This window comes from Manis javanica, chromosome 1 (genome assembly GCF_040802235.1).
Source record: "Manis javanica isolate MJ-LG chromosome 1, MJ_LKY, whole genome shotgun sequence".
NCBI lineage: Eukaryota > Metazoa > Chordata > Mammalia > Pholidota > Manidae > Manis > Manis javanica.
In genome coordinates this window covers 10,483,368-10,500,771 of record NC_133156.1, presented here as the reverse complement: position 1 = coordinate 10,500,771, position 17,404 = coordinate 10,483,368, and the positions used below count along the sequence as shown (strand labels likewise).

The window sequence follows — 17,404 nt, the reverse complement described above, 5'->3', positions numbered from 1 at the left end:
CCCTGTTCAGCCAACTGAGATTTGTGATACCAGAATTTAACGCTTTGATTATAAACATTTGACTTCTGGTATTTGTTATTTAAACTATAAAAATTTGCTTCAGAAAAAATGGTAGCGTGTGGTCCCTATAACAGAGTAACTGTATTTATAACTTTTTATTAGGGAAAAAAGCAGTCATCTGACATTATTTAAACTTAAGATTATTTGCTTTAAAACTTTAAACAATATAATTTATTTCAGTGCAAACTTCAAGCACCTTACTGAAGGCTGTGTTATTCTCACTGCTGTTATGATAGCTCAAGTAGGCATTTTGCTTTCTTTCTCCAGGCCTGGTGTAAGGCCAACCAGAAACATTAACTATACAAATTACCACAGAAAAATAGAGACAGTAAGAAGGCTGATCATTAGTAAAGATACTTTTGTAATAGCCTGCAGAGTTTGAAAAAAATAAAATAACTTTCCGGAAAGTACCAAGCCTTCATTTTCCATATAGACACTATTATATATTTCCTGAATCGATAAAGCTCAAGAAAAAGTATCAATCTCTTAAGTACTGATGCATACATACCAAAGCCCGTGGGAACTTCAGGAGCTAATATCATGGAGGTTTAATTATTTGCATTGACTAGGTTGATCAAATTACTAAATGATTCATCTCTATTTCTCTTTGTACTGTGTGGGCCGTGTACATTGCTTTTCAAAGATCCTGTTGTAACAATTTATGAGATCTTGCCAGAATACAACCTTGATGGGGAAAGTGGTAACTGTCTAGGAGATGCCAGTTCTCTACCCCTGTTGCGTGATCTAACTTCACAGCAGGGTGGCTGGTTACCCAAGTGCTGTGAACATGGTACTGATAAAACCCAGGTCATGGGTTTGATCGGTATGTGAACCCTGGCAAAGGATCAGGTCCCTGGCCCAGCCGGTTGCTACCAATGCATGCGTAGGATGCAAGAAGGCAAGGGAGGCAATGGGAACCACAAATCTAGAGCTGAGAGAGTGTTAGCCACACGGACAATGCATGCAGGCTAATGGCAGGCCCGATGTCACCTTCGGTGTGCTGCGCTTCTACTTAGGATGTAAAACCTGCACAAGTACATTGCTCTCAATGACAAAAAGCTGGATAGTCTACAGAATCACAACTATTCCAGAGCCCGTCAGACAGCTGAGATCGCAAGGCTACTGAGTGAGTAGAATTCCAGAGAGGGAGCAGCCCTTGTAGGACAGCCCAGATCCGTGAACTGCTGGCCCTTTGGCAGTGCACGAGGCAGAGGCACTGCCACACAGACCAGTAAGGAGAGATCGGTTAGAATGTTAACGAATGCTAATGACCAAGCGTGGGTGAGCATGTGTGTTGGGAATAGCTGGGAGCCCAGATATAAAGGGAGTTCTCACTCACAGGCTGGTCATGTGGGAGAGTGATTAGGTCTGGAGACTGTGGGGACCCCCTGTAGTGGTGGGGTAGCAGAGGGGAGCAGCTGCCTCTGGGGACTGACATGAAGTCCACCCATGTACCTTTCCTTTTGCCAAGCAAAAGCCTCAGGAGTTACGGGAGGGGAGCAACTCTGTACCCAGGGCTTAGGCAAGACCCTTTGCTTCTGGAGGGGTAAAAGCAAACCCTGGCTGCCTTGGTTGGGGAACAGAAAACTCTCCTGCCCTGGGACATAAACAACACTCTGTGGCCTCTTGGTGAGAGGAAGAAACTAAGTTTCCATGCCCGTCAAGGAAGAACAGGAAGCCTTCTTGGAATTATGGGTCATCAGTGTGATCCACGTTCCCATGTCTTCGCGCTTTCCCTTACTTAATAATTATTGTCTTTCTAAATATTAGATAGTTTAGAATAAAATATAGTTAAACAATAAGTTGAATAGATCCTCAGAAAAGAAATTACCCTGCCTGTAAGGCCTCATCTGGTTACTGTGATTGAACATGGTACAAGTTCACTTTCCACATTTTCAGCTTCCCAAGGTCAACCACTGCCCGGAAGCAGACGATCTTCCTTCTGATACGCTGTGAGATCAAAAGCAGCCTAACGTCATCATCTCGCTTCATCTCATCACGTCAGCATTTCTCATCTCCCATCATCACAAGGGTGAGTACAGTACGACAAGACATTTTGAGAGACAGATCACGTTCACATACAGTCTATTGTTATAAATGTTCTAAATTATTGTCAATCTCTTATTGAACCTAATTTATAAATTAAACTTTATTACAGATGTGCATATACAGGAAAAACAGTATAGATCTTCCTTGACTTATGATGGGGTTATGTCCTGATAAGTTAAAAATGATCTAAGTGGAAAGTGCATTTTTAATACACCTAACCTACCAAACATCATAGCTTAGCCTAACCTGCCTTAAACATGCTCAGAACATTTACATTAGTCTACACTTGGACAAAACCATCTAACGCAAAGCCTATTTTATAATAATGTTGAATACTTCATATAATACATTGAAATCATTGAATTGAATACTGTCCTGAAAGTGAAAGGCAGAATGGTGTGCGGGTGCAGAATGGCTGTTGGGGCGTCAGTTGTTTACTCTGATGATTACGCGGCTGGCTGGGAGCTGGGCTGCGCTGCCCGGCATCTGAGGGAGGATCAGACCGCATAGCACCAGCCCAGGAAAAGGTCCAAACTCAAAACCTGAGGTATGGTTTCCACTGAATGCATATTTCACTTTTGCATGACCCAAGTCAAGAAGAGTAATTCTGTGTGTATGTAGTTCAGTACTCTGAAGTTTTAGGCATCCATCGAGGGCCTCGGAAAATATCCCCTGTGGATGACAGGGACTAACACATTGGTTCTGATTCGGCAGCTAAGGCAAAAGGATTTGCTTTAGTGGGTTAAATAATTCTAATGTTGGAAGCTCATAAATTCCTTAAAAGAGATGTTTTCTTGGTGGCAAATTCTAAGGGGATCATGTTAGACTTCACACAAGGGGCCTTGGATGCTAAAATAGTTGTTTTTTTTTACTCATTCATTGTCCATGAGGCTAGTCCTACACCAGATGTGAGGATAAAAAGACATAGTTCCTGCTCTTTAAAAACTTTTTAATAGTATCTTTAAGAGAATCAATACGTTTTGGTTGCCAAGGGAGTAGCAGTGACCTCGTTAGCAATGCTGACAAATTTGGCCGGTGTTCTTGCTGGAACAGAAGTCCAAACTATTCCAATTCAAAGTGGGCTGGATTTTCCTCAAGGTTAAACCCTGAATTCATCCACATATCATTTGTGACATAGAATTCCTGCCATGGTGCATGGCAAAGATAGTCTTCACCTAGAAACTGTCCTTTGTCCATGCGCCGGCCGTTTATGTTGCCAGAAAGCCCTTTGCAGTCCCCTGGGGGACTCTGTGCTTCTGCACTCCAGGCTGTCTGATAGGATGAATCAGCTGGAAATGTTTCTGTATAAATTGTGTTATTGACATGAGATATGAAGACGGCACTTCAGAAGTCACTGAATTCTGCAGTTCATGTTGGAGGAAGATTTTTAAAACAGTGCAAATTAAAGTCAATATTTTGGTTAGAATAAAATAAAAACGTCTGTATTTTGGTAAGAATGAAACAAAACTGTGAGGTGCCAGGATGCCCTCTCACAGCTGCTGAAGCGCACTGGCCTCCTGGCGGTGGACCAGCACTTCGGGACACTGGATCTGCCTCCCCCTCCCCCTCCCCGTCTCCTTCAGTACTTCTGAAGGCCTCCGACAGAGGAGCTGCTGTGACTGGGCTCATATTGCCCACTCCGCGGGACTCCATGTGCAGGGATGTCGAAAGGTCCTCCCTCACTCCCTCCTCACAAACCATTTCCAACCTTGAGAAACAGTCTTGCTTAGCAAATTCTCTTTAAATCGGCACTGCAGAGAATCATTAGCATTCAGCATCCTAGGAAGAAAAAGACTTATAACTGAATATGTATCCCGGGACAAAGTATCTCTAGCTAGAACCGTTCTGACTCAGTTAACTGTCTAAAAAAGTGTAGGACTTGTCACTATTATGTGTTAAGGGCTCTGAGACTCATCAAGAAGGCGTAATAAATGTGTTTGAGCGTATACTTACCATTCACCAACATACGAACTTATTATCCATCTTAATACTTAATTTTTTCCACAGAACCTCATATTGTCCAAATAATGGCCTCCCACTGGAGCTTTAAAAGGGAGGTTTTGTCTTTCTTTTATTGCATTAATCAAAACCTGTTATCACTTTTGAGAGCGAAACTTCCCACGGGCCAACAATATGGCATTTATTGTGAAAGCAGATGATTATCTAAAGAGCTTCTGGAATGTCTCCCAGGGTGATTTTATCAGCAATCTAGTCATCAATAACTCATTTTGCCTATTTTTAGTTCAAGGAAAATTTCATAAGTTTTATGTGAGCTTTTATTTATGCGACTTCTGATCAGTGAGCTCATATGGCAGTTACTTTTGCTTCCTGGAGGATGAGCTGGTTTTAATTCAGTAAAGTAAATGGAAGCATCCAGATGTTCAGTGTGCATGAAATGAAAGGTTTACATAATTTTTTGCAATATTAATTTTCCCAAGATGGCCTGTACTTCAGTTAAGTTGGGACTCAAGCTAGTGTCTTAAAAACTTTGCTTTGGATAGTATAGAACATATCAATAGACCAAATTGATATTTAATCTTTAAAGTGTTAGTTATAATTTTGAAATCCCCCAAATTTAACATTGTTACATTGTTACATTATGTTACATTGAGTCAAGCTTCAGACTTTATTCAGTTTTTGACATCTTTTCATCAGTGTCCTTTTCGTCCTATGATCACATTCACATCCTAACACCACATTGTCATGTCTCCTTGCTTTCTCTGCTCTGTGACAATTTCTCAGTCTTTCCTTATTTTTCACAATCTTGGAAGTTTTGAGGAGTACTGCTCAAGAACTTTGTAGAATGTCTCTTTATTTGGGCTTTTTTGATGACCTTCTCATGAATGGGGTTATGGGTTTCTGAAAAGAATATCACAAAGGCGAGGTGTCCTGTGAGGCGCCCATGGCATCTATACGCCATCTCTGGTGATGCGTCATCACCTGATTCAGGTGGTGTCAGATTTCTCCATTGTAAAGCTGTTACTTTTCTTTCCATTCCTTTATTCTTTGAAGGCAAGTCATTGAGCCCAGGGCACTCTCAAAGGAGGGCAGTTAGACTCCACCTCATGCCAAAATTATGGCAAATACATGGAGTCAAACAAAAAAAATTTCACCTCATAATCTGTTGATGTGCTATTATAAAATTTGAATGGATATACCAACTAATAAAAAATAGGCCTTCATAAGAAGTCATGCCAAATAAATTCAGGCTAAATCAGAAGCTAGAGAATAAAGTGGTTTACAATTCAGCTGTAGCTGTAATATCTCAGATGGGAATATTTAGGCATGTGCATTAGGCTTCCAGCCCAATCAAATGTTATCTGTGGTACATGTCAAGGTCATTGTCAAGAGCAATTCACAGGGTTACATGCAGAGCAGATGTCAGTGATTAAATGTTTGCCCTACCACACAGATGGGCAACTTAGACAAAATTATGTCTGGTAATAACCTTTGGAAAGACCCCAATTTGGATTTTTCTAGGTAGGTAGTCAAAGGGCAAAAGCTTTCCTTGAGCCCACAGGGTATTGATTGCCTTCAGCTCAAAATAGTCCACATTCCAAATGGCATATTTTGGGGAGGCTTATTCTGAACCCCTTCACTGCCAGCACATAAACTTATTTCAGGCAGCAGTCATGTGGATGTAAGATAATTTGTTTCTTCTTTGAACGATATACTATTTTCTGTGGATTTGCTGCCAATGATTTTTGACTGTTTTCATATATCCATCATGTCCCCCCACCCCAATTTAAAAATAAGTATAGAAGTGACAACTAACAGCAAAATTCTCAAACTCACATCCTCAAAACCACTTCAGTTTTCCTCACCTTTCTCAACGTGGTGAAGCCTTAATGATGAAGAGAGTGAAATAACTCCATCGTGAATGTTAGAGAGATAACAGAAAGGTCTAAGGTCAGAAGTAACAGAAAGGTCTAAGGTCATTTTATTAAGTTGTGCCCTCTCTAGTTGACAATCATGTGGACAGTGACTGCAATGGGATATGTGGGGGGGGGACTTGATAATACGGGTGAATGTTGTAAACACAATGTTGCTCATGTGAAACCTTCATAAGATTGCATATCAATGATACTTTAATAAAAATAAAAAGCATGTAAAAAAACAGTGTCATCATGCAAAATGCTGGCAGGGGTCTAAAGCAGCTCTCATTTTCTATTCTGATTAACTTAAACCAGCATCTGTGTGGGGATTGAAGAGGACACAATAGCGTTGGAGGTAATGGGGGGTCAGGGCAAGAAAGACAGATGACAGAGGAAGACGTGGATTTTGAAGGTAGAACAAAGTGCTATCTGTGAAATCAGAAAAATGTTTCTCAAGTTTGGAATGTTGAGTGGAATGGATTTGCTAAAACCTGAGCAAGTACACTCTACCAGCTTTACAGTTAACACTTGGAAATCACCATGTGTCCGTGATTTACTTATAGTACAGAAATTGTTTTTTTTGGATGAGTGGTCCTGAAATTCAGCCTGAGAAAACTAGAATCTACTAATATACAAAAATTGATTGCACATATTGTGAAGGATATATGGCCTGCAGATCGCCATATGTGGAGTTATGAAGTTCAGTTGTCTTGCTAGTGGAAGCAGAACATGGCAGGAGAGCTCTGCACTGCCCACCACTTCTGGTGGGTGGCATGGCAGGTATCGATTGTTTATTTAAGTTAGACGACCATCAGATTATAGATGTAGACAATAGAAAAGAAAATTCAAATAGGTAGAACCTAGAACGAACCTTATAATAAGGGAAAGGCAAATCAATTGCCAACAAAATCTTCAGTTTTTACAAGGATGGTGTTAAGTTGCCTGCAAACCTTCCATATCCAGAAGATGTGCTGAGCTAATTTATAATGCATGCCAGGAGAATATCCAAACAGTTAATATAATCTAGGAATTTATATGGTTACCCTTTGCCAAGAAACCAAACTGCTCCGAAAGCTAGCGGTTTAAAAGACCAACCATTTATTTAGCTCATGTTTATATGGGTTTAAATCTGGGCTGGGTTCATTTACATGGGGGCTGATCTGTGATCACCTAGCTCCCTCAGGTGTTCCGCCTCAGTCTGGAGCCAGCTACGGGGACGTTAGGAAGGCAGGTGGCCCAGGGAGGCCTCAGCTGGGATGGTCTGTCCCTGTTGCATGTGGCTTCTCGACCTCTAGCAGGCTAGCATGGGTTTACTCACAGGACAGCAGATAGTCTAACATAAGTTGAAGCGTGCAAAATCTCTCTGCAGTCCAGACCCAGAATTCACACATCCTCACTTTTGCTACATCAGAAAAGGCAAACAGTGAAGATAAAATGGGATCTTTTATTATTCTTGGTCTCAAAAATACCTGCCTGTGTAAATTAATAATGAAACATCACGAGGTCATAGGTGAGTCTGGCATATGGATCTAAGTGAGTGCCGGCAGCGCCCCTAGAGAGAGAGCTGGGAGGAATGCTGCGCTAAGGTACCGTGAACTGCAGGCTTCCTTCCAGCACCTCCTGCCCTGTCTGCAGGACGAGGCGCAGCCTGTGGTGCGGTCCACGCGGCTCACGGTTTAGCTCCCTGCCCGCTGCTGTGGCCTCAGCGCAACCTGTGCTTTACTCGTAGAAATAATCTCTAAACAGAACAAACAGTTCAGTACCTTTACTCACGCTGATTAGCTTGCCAAGCATGTCCCCCACTTGCCAGCCTCTGTCACAAACGGCTTTCCTCTGTTTTAAAAGCTACTTTCAAAGGACTTACCCTTTTAAAACAAACCTCACACAGCACCGCCAGGCAACATCAGTCTTTCCCTCCCAAATCACATGAGGCAGTGAAGGTTCCTGACCTTAAAGCAAAGGAGGAATATTCCTAAAATCGCTTGAAAATTGCTTACGGAAGGATGTTGGGAAATTTTTCTCAATGAGATAAGAAATCAGAGAAACAGAGGTGACATTAGGAAAAGAAGACACTCAATTTTGTTTGGAGAGAGCCTGTTACACTTTCAAATGAAGAGGGCCAGCACTGGGCAATGACAGAATGTTAACAGTTGGCCAGTCATTACACTGAGTTGATAATAGAAATATGCTGTAGATAAGAACTTCAGGGCTAGAAGTAAGAGAAATGCAGGATGTACAAGGTTAAACCCGTAGGTATTGTCTATAAGCTCAAGAGAAAGAAAATAAGGAGGAGGCAGGCAAGGAGAGACTAATAAAAGCCAAAAACCATCTTGTCACAGAAAACGTTTCCAAGAAAGGTAGTGGTGTGAATACTGGACAGAGATTTAGAGGAGCGGCCGAGAGGAAACCTTCAGCAGGAAGATGAGACATAAATGGTCCCACCTGCATGGGTCCTTTTCTTTGGCAGCCCACAGTTCCCACACTCTATACCAATTCTCACCAATCCATGTGGTTATAAGTAACACTTACTCCACCTCTCAGTTCACCCCTAAAAGTGTGACCCTGGCCACAGTTCAGAAACAAGTACACACACAACCAGTTGAGCTGGTGGGATTCCTCCTCGTGTTGCTGCAGGAACGCTCAGAAATGGGACTTCTCTGATCTCTGGGGTATGAAAGTCGCAAAGGCGTTGTTAATTGTGATGTCAGGGGTCATCTTGATAGGTAACACATTTAACCTTGCTGGACCCTTCAGCTTTGCAGTTTTTCTGTTTCTTGTTTTTGAAGGAGCATATAGCTAGGGTCACTTGTAACTGAAGTGCATACAGTTTCTAGGGAAATAGAGCTTCTCTGTCCAGGGCAAGATGTTTCTGTCACTTGCAACGAAAGAAGTTCTAAGTAAAACAGATCATTGTTGTGCTTCAAGAGAAGAGTTTTGACAGAAAGGTAAGAATGAAATTCACACACTTCTTAAAAGAATGAATGAGGGCGGCAAAAATGAAAGCAGTAATATATGGCGCTCCTCGAAGACTGGACAGTAAGTAGGAAAACTGTAAGGAGGAAGCCGACAAAAAACATGAAAATAAATGAGATTGAAGGTTCAGGAAGGAAGGGGAGATCAATGCACTTACATTTATATTGTCTCAGAGTGATTCTCTGGAGGCAGCAACCGCTGATACAAAGCACTGGAACCCTGCGCAGTGACAGTCACCTCTCTCAATTTGATTAATGGAAACAATTTCACAAGTAAATGTGAACAGAAAACAAAAAAGGCAATTTAGGAAGAGGGAAAAGATGAGAGAGATACTTTATAATGTCAAACTGTGATAACTAGTCCATAATTTAAAAAGCAGTGTATATGTTTTGAATCTCTAATAGTTATTTTTTAATGCCAAGAACCTTATTTAATATTTCATGGTTTTCATTCCAGAACAATTCTATAAGCATATGTTTAATATAAAATTTTAACAGTTTTTAGAGACTGTGATAAGAAAGACTGGAAACACCTGTGATAAGTAAGACTGGAAACTATGAATATATACACCATACTATATCAGTATCTCTATCAAATACAATTATATTTAAAAGAGTAGAGTTAACAAAATTCCTACATTAACTGTAAGGATGAAAAGATCAAAGGTTCTGGACATAAGCTTCTCCGTGAAACCTTTTCTGTTCTCCCCACCCTTATCTTGCATAAAATTCTTTCATTAGCTTTTATTCTGAATGTATAGGAAGCTATGTAATCGGTTTGCTCAAGTACTTTCTCAACAGGTGCCTAAAATAAAGATAGCTTTGTTTTTGTTCCTATTTCTGTGTGTGTGTGTGTGTGTGTGTTTAAAAAATATCAGCACAAAAACTGAACACAGCAGGTATTCAAATATTCTCTTGTATGAATAAAAGAATGAAAAAATAGTGATTGAATATGGAAAATTAAGTCATGTAATCATTTCCTTCATTCTCTTTTTCCTGGTTTTAGAAAATGTCAATTTCTGTTCTTTCTAAGGAATCATGTATGGTTTGTTCAGAGTGTACTAAAGCAAAACTAGACATTTTCCATTGTAAGTAATACAGATTTTCACTTTGCAAAATTCCTCCATTTAACAATTCATATTGACTTGTTCTCTAATGTCTACAATTCTACTGTGTGTCTGTGTGTGCACATCGGTATGTGCACAGTATTTGTTTTATATCAGCCATATCCACCTCTTACCACCAACATCCTGAATTTATCTTTGATTCCCATACTTCTATTTTGGATGAGGAAAGTTCCAGATATATATTCACTCTAGGACTGCATGAATTAGAGCACCTAAAATACCAGCTCCCAAGCCACTTGGACAGGGCAGGGGCTGGATGGAATGCACACTGGGATGGGTGGATCCTGGATCCAGTGGCAGCCAGTTCCAGGAATCTGCTTTGTCATAAATCCTCTCACCGAATAGTCGCTTATCAATCTATCATTATTCTTTTCAAGAAACTTACAGATTAAGGTTTACATATTAAAAAACACTTCAAGGCATATTTTAAGATAAGTCATCATATTTCAGACAAATTTCCAATGTATTTGTATTCTTAAAAAACATGTAACTTCTTAATTGCAAAAAATATATACTCTAGAAAAAAAGTTACTTGGATTATATTGCACAACATGAAGAAGAATTTACATAACATACTTTTGAAAAGCGGGACTTTCAACACATGTAACCATATAAACACAAAACCAAAATGAATTGGATGTCTAATATGACAAACATACGTCTGTCAAAACTGACTCAGTGTTTAATGTGCACTTTCATTTCTGCTTGTTTGCTGAGTGGCAGAATAACCCTGATACTAAAGTTTAACAGGAACATTATATGAAAAAAATAATTACTAATCAATTTACTTTGTGAACGACAACTCAAATATCCTCAATAAAGTGTCAGCAAGTTGCATCAAGCCAAATATAAAATGAATGCTACCTCATAACCAAGCAGAACTTTTCCTAGGAATGAGAGACTGATTCAACATTAGAAAATAAACCAATGTAATTCACCACATTAATAGAATAAAAAAGGAAAATCATATGATTGTCTCACTGGAGGCAGTAAAAACAGTAACCATTCAGGGAAAAATAATTCTCAACAAACTAGAGACTTAACCTAATTATTTCTTAAATGGGAACAGAAGGGATGTTCTCAATCTGATATAATATATTTACAAAACCGAGTGTTATCAGAATCAATGGTGAAATACTGAATGTTTTGTCCCTAAGATTGTTTTTTTAAGCTGTTTGAAAATTTTAATTGGCAGAAATCATAAAATAACAATAAATCTTTTATGTTACAGATTTTTATGATTAAAAAATAAATCAATGACTATGGGATACGGCTCTGCAGGTAAGTAGTCTGTGTGCCTTTTTCTCATGCAGTAGTGCTGCTGCCGACAGTTACAGCTAGTATGAGTTCCCCCAAGTGCTGGTGGGCGCTTCCTTCAAGGCGAGGCAGCCTCACTAAATGGCAGCTGGGGACCTTCTTGGTTCCTACTGGAGACCAGAGCCCCCTGGCTGGTTTGGTGGAAAATTTTTCAGGCTTGCTTGACTTGACAAATAATGAGGCCCATGTCTTCCACCTGGAGGTGGATAATAGAGCAAAACAACCAATGTAGCAAAAGTAAACCTTCAAATCTCCAACCTTAGGGCACAGATCCAACCATAGAATTCAATCCCTCTGGTTTGACTTTCTAAGATGTTTGACAAGCCCAGCAACGATGTTACCATAGCTCTGAAGAATCTTCTATAAAGAAGGTCAGGCCATGGTTCTTATCTGTGATGGATGTGGCTCAAGAGACCCCCAAAACTCCCTAGCTCCATCCACATATGCACTATGGCCAAACGCCAATGTTATTTTTTGCTAACAAAATGAACCTTGGGGAGTTGGTGACATCTGAAAGAAATGGCCTGGCTGTTGTGCTTAGAGAACATCAAAATGAAGCACATATTCGTACTGGTGATGGTGCTGAAGGAGGATCACAAGAAGGTGGAGCTGGGCTTCACACGCCTTGTGGGGAGAGAGATCTGGAGACTGCATTTGGAAACTTAAGGAATCTTTATTTTGAGGCATACATGTTTAGCCAAACTGAATACTTTTAATGTTTAAAGAAATTTCTTCAAAGAGAGGATTAAAGATGGCAGCATGATAGGTGAGACAGAGGCCTCTTCCTAAAACCACATACAATACAAAAATATAATTATACAACTAATCCTGAAAGAGCAACAGGAAAGAGGGCTGCACTGGACTGCATACGCCTGGAGAAAAGAGCAAACCTCATGGAACAGGATAACATACCAAAGCCGTGACCCAGTGGGACCCAAGCCCTTCCCCCACCCCAGCTCACCGGTGGGAGAAAGAGAAATGGAGCAGGGAGGGAGTGGAGGCCTGGGACTGCTAAACACCCAGCCCTGGAGATCTGCTCTGGGAGCATAAACCTACATTGTGTGGTGCTCTGGTGATTAGTGGGGTTGGAAAGCTAAGACAGGCAGAATACCTGGAGAGACTGAGATTCCAGCTGCTTGTGCAAAATGGATTGATATCTGGCTGCTCGGGGACAAAAGAAAGGTGGCAGTCTGAGACAATTCCTAACAGTGAGAGGGTGGCTGAAGGAGCAAGGATTGCACAGAGCTTATTGATCAGGAGAATGGACAGGTACACAAAATTTTCGGGGCACACTCTGCCCAGCAGGTTGGAAACTTTAGAATCTTCAGGTGCCCCATCCCCCTGGCTGGCTACACAGCTCCAAGGTCCCCCACCATGACACACAGCCTGCTGTGCCTTCCTCCCAGCCAGCCTGCACCTGGCTCACAAACTGGCAGCCCCTGCTCTGGTGTCATGCCAGCCAGAGGGAAGCACCACCTACAGAAGTTACAATCACAAAGCACAGAGGCTTACACCTGTGTGTTCAGCCTAGTGGTTCTAGCAGTGGAGACAGGCAGAGCAGCCGAGAAGCAGAAAACAGCTCTTTCCTCCCCCCAGGCACCAACACCGCTCCCCTGCGACCCCCAACATAGCTCCAAGGGCTGAGCAGCTCCAGAGAATAGAGCTTCTGGGCATTAGAGGGCACCACATACAAATATGAAATGTCAAAAGAACCTGGTTAAACCAAAATCATACAAACACCAGAAAAAGAGTCAAATGAAACTGATCTCATCAATCTTTCTGAAAGCGATTTCAAAATAAAAATCATAAACATGCTCATGGAGGTACAGAAAAATATTCAAGAACTCAGCAATGATTTCAGGACAGAGATCCAATCATTACGGAACACAATATCAGAAATGAAACATACAATGGAAGGTTTTAAAAGCAGATTAGATATGGTGGAGGAGACGACAAATGAAACAGAAATTAGAGAAGAGGAATACAAAGAAGCTGAGGCACAGAGAGAAAAAAGGATGCCTAAGAATGAAAGAATATTGAGAGAACTGTGTGACCAATCCAAATGAGACAATATTTGTATTATGGGGGTACCAGAAGAAGAAGAGAGAGAGAAAGGGATAGAAAGTGTCTTCGAGGAGGTAATTGCTGAAAACTTCCCCAATCTGGGGAAGGAGATAGTCTCTCAGGCCATGGAGATCCACAGATCTCCCAACACAGGGGAACCAAGGAAGACAACACCAAAACATATAATAATTAAAATGGCAAAGATCAAGGATAAAGAGAGACTATTAAAAGCAACCAGAAAGAGAAATAAGATCACATACAAAAGAAAGCCCATCAGGCTAACATCACACTTCTCAGCAGCAGAAACCTTACAGGCCAGAAGGGAGTGTCATGATGTACTTAATGCAATGAACCAGAAGGGCCTTGAACTAAGAATACTTTATCCAGCAAGATTATCATTTAAATTTGAAAGAGGGATTAAATAATTTCTAGATAAGCAAAAGCTGAGAGAATTTACCTCCCACAAACTGTCTCTACAGTGTATTTTGAAGGAACTGCTCTAGATGGAAGTGTTCCTAAGGTTTAATAGCTGTCACCAGAAGTAATAAAACCACAGTAAAAGAAGTAGAACAGCTGATTACTAAGCAAATGCAAAATTAAATCAACTACCCCCAAAGTCAATCAAGGGATAGACAAAGAGTACAGAATATGATACCTAATATATAAAGAATGAAGGAGGAAGAAAAAGGAGGAGAAAAAAAGAACCTTTAGATTGTGTTTGTAACAGCACACTAAGTGAGTTAAGTTAGACTCTTAGATAGTAAGGAAGTTAATCTTGAACCTCTGGTTACCACAAATCTAAAGTCTGCAATGGTGATAAGTACATACCTATTGATAATCACCCTAAATGTAAATGGTCTGAATGCGCCAATCAAAAGACATAGAGTCACTGAATGGATAAAGAAACAAGACCCAACTATATGCTGCCTACAAGAGACTCACTCACTTTAAACCCAAAGACATACACAGACTAAAAGTGAAGGGATGGAAAAAGATATTTCATGCAACTGAGAGGAAGAAAAAAGCAGGAGTTACAGTACTTGTATCAGACAAAATAGACTTCAAAACAAAGAAAGTCATAAGAGACAAAGGAGGACATTACATAATGATAAAGGGGTCAATCCAACAAGAAGATATAACCATTATAAATATCTATGCACCCACCACAGGATCATCTACATATGTGAAACAAATACTAACAGAATTAAAAGGGGAAATAGAACGCAATGCATTCATTCTAGGAGACTTCAACCCACCACTCATTCCAAAGGACAGACCAACCAGACAGAAAATAAGTAAGGACACAGAGGCACTGAACAACAACACACTAGAACAGATGGACCTAACAGACATCTACAGAACTCTACACCCAAAAGTGGCAGAATACACATTCTTCTCAAGTGCACATGGAACATTTTCAAGACTAGATCATATATTAGGCCACAGAAAGAGCCCTGGTAAATTAAAAGAGATTGAAATTGTACCAACCAGTTTCTCAGACCACAAAGGTATGAAACTAGAAATAAATTATGCAAAGAAAATGAAAAATCCCACAAACACATGGACACTTCACAACATGCTCCTAAATTACCAATGGATCAATAACCAAATTAAAACAGAGATCAAGCAATATACGGAGACAAATGACAACAATAATTCAACACAGCAAAATCTGTGGCACACAGGGATGGTTGTGCTATGAGGAAAGTATATTGCAATACAGGCCTACCTCAGGAAAGAAGAACAATCCCATATGAACAGTCTAAACTCACAATTAACAAAAATAGAAAAAGAAGAAATGAGGCCCAAAGTTAGTAGAAAGAGGAACATAAATAAAGATTAGAGCATAAATAAATAAAATAGAGAAGAATAAAACAACAGACAGAATCAATGAAAGCAGGAGCTGGTTCTTAGAGAAAATAAATGAAATATATAAACCCTTAGCCAGACTTACCAAGAAAAAAAGAGTCTACACACATAAACATAATGAGAAATGAGAAAGGAAAAATCACTATGGACACACAGAAATACCAAGAATTATTAGAGAATACTATGAAAAATTTTATGCTAACAACTGGACAACATAGAAGAAATGGACTTTCTAGGAAAATACAACCTTTCAAGGCTGACCAAGAAAGAAACAGAAAATCTGAACAGACCAATTACCAGCAACAAAATTGAATCCTAATAAAAAAACTACCTAAGAACAAAACCCATTGGCCAGATGACTTTACCACTGAATTTTATCAAACATTTAGTGAAGACCTAATACCCATTCTCCTTAAAGTTTTCCAAAAAGCAGAAGAAGAGGAAATACTCCCAAACTCATTCTAAGAAGCTAGCATCACTCTAATACCAAAACCAGGCAAAGGCACAAAAAAGAAAATTACAGACCAATCCCTGATGAACATAAATGCAAAAACACTCAACAAAATATTAGCAAACCAAATTCAAAAATGTATCAAAAAGATCATCCACCATGATCAAGTGGGATTCATTCCAGGGATGCAAGGATGGTACAGTATTCAAAAATCCATCAACATCATCCACCACATCAACAAAAAGGACAAAAACCACATGATCATCTCCATAGATGCTGAAAAAGCATTTGACAAAATTCAATATCCATTCATGATAAAAACTCTCAACAAAATGGGTACAGAGGACAAGTACCTCAACATAATAAAGGTCATATATGACAAACACACAGCCAACATCATACTGAACAGCGAGAAGCTGAAAGCCTTTCCTTTAAGATCAGGAACAAGACAGGGATGCCCACTTTCCCCACTTCTATTCAACATAGTACTGGAGGTCCTAGCCACAGCAATCAGACAAAACAAAGAAATAAAGGGCATCCAGATTGGTAAGGAAGAAGTTAAACTGTCTGCAGATGACATGATATTGTACATAAAAAAACCCTGAAGAATCCACTCCGAAACTACTAGATCTAATATCTGAATTCAGCAAAGTTGCAGGATACAAAATGAATACACAGAAATCTGTTGCATTTGTATACACTAATGATGAACTAGCAGAGGGAGAAATCAGAACAACAATTCCATTCATGGTTGCATCAAAAAGAATAAAATACCTAGGAATAAACCTAACCAAGGAAGTGAAAGACCTATACTCTGAAAAGTACAAGACACTCATGAGAGAAATTAAAGAAGATACCAATAAATGGAAACACATCCCATGCTCATGGATAGGAAGGATTAAATTTGTTAAAATATGGCCTACCTGCCTAAAGCAATCAACAGATTCAATGCAATTCCTATCAAAATACCAACAGCATTCTTCAATGAACTAGAGAAAATTGTTCTAAAATTCAAATGGAACCACAAAAGACCCCAAATAGCCAAGCAATCCTGAGAAGGAAGAATAAAGCTGGGGGGTTTACGCTCCCCAACTCTACAAAGCCACAGTAATCAAGACAATTTGGTACTGGCACAAGAACAGAGCCACAGACCAATGGAACAGACTAGAGAGCCCAGATATAAACCCAACCATATATGGTCAATTAATATATGATAAAGGAGCCATGGACATACAATGGGGAAATGACAGCCTCTTCAACAACTGGTGTTGACAAAACTGGGCAGCTACATGTAAGAGAATGAAACTGGATTATTGTCTAACTCCATTCACAAAAGTAAACTTGAATGTAAGTCATGAAATGATAAAACTCTTAGAGGAAAATATAGGCAAAAATCTCCTGAATATAAACATGAGCAACTTCTTCCTGAATGCATCCCCTCGAGCAAGAGAAACAAAATTAAAAATGAACAAATGGGGCTACATCAAACTAAAAAGCTTCTATATGGCAAAGGATACCATCAACAGAACAAAACTACAGTATGGGAGAATATATTTGTAAATGACATATCCGACAAGGGGTTAACATCCAAAATACATAAATAACTCACATGCCTCAACA

The 17,404-nt window shown here is 39.8% G+C and overlaps 1 protein-coding gene across 3 annotated transcripts in view; it reads right to left on the bottom strand.

Moving 5' to 3' along the window:
• Positions 1-17,404, bottom strand: part of LOC118969026 (uncharacterized) — a 50,506-nt gene that overhangs the window by 25,879 nt on the left and 7,223 nt on the right. The window contains exon 2 of one of the 3 annotated variants that reach the window (XM_073227111.1): positions 9,115-9,198. The exons of 1 other annotated variant lie outside the window; for it this stretch is intronic. In XM_073227111.1, the coding sequence (XP_073083212.1) occupies positions 9,117-9,198 (82 nt within the window). In that variant the 3' untranslated portion in view covers positions 9,115-9,116. Of the gene's footprint in view, positions 1-8,562; positions 9,199-17,404 lie in introns of those variants that run through there. One more of the 3 variants, XM_073227148.1, reaches the window with a different exon arrangement.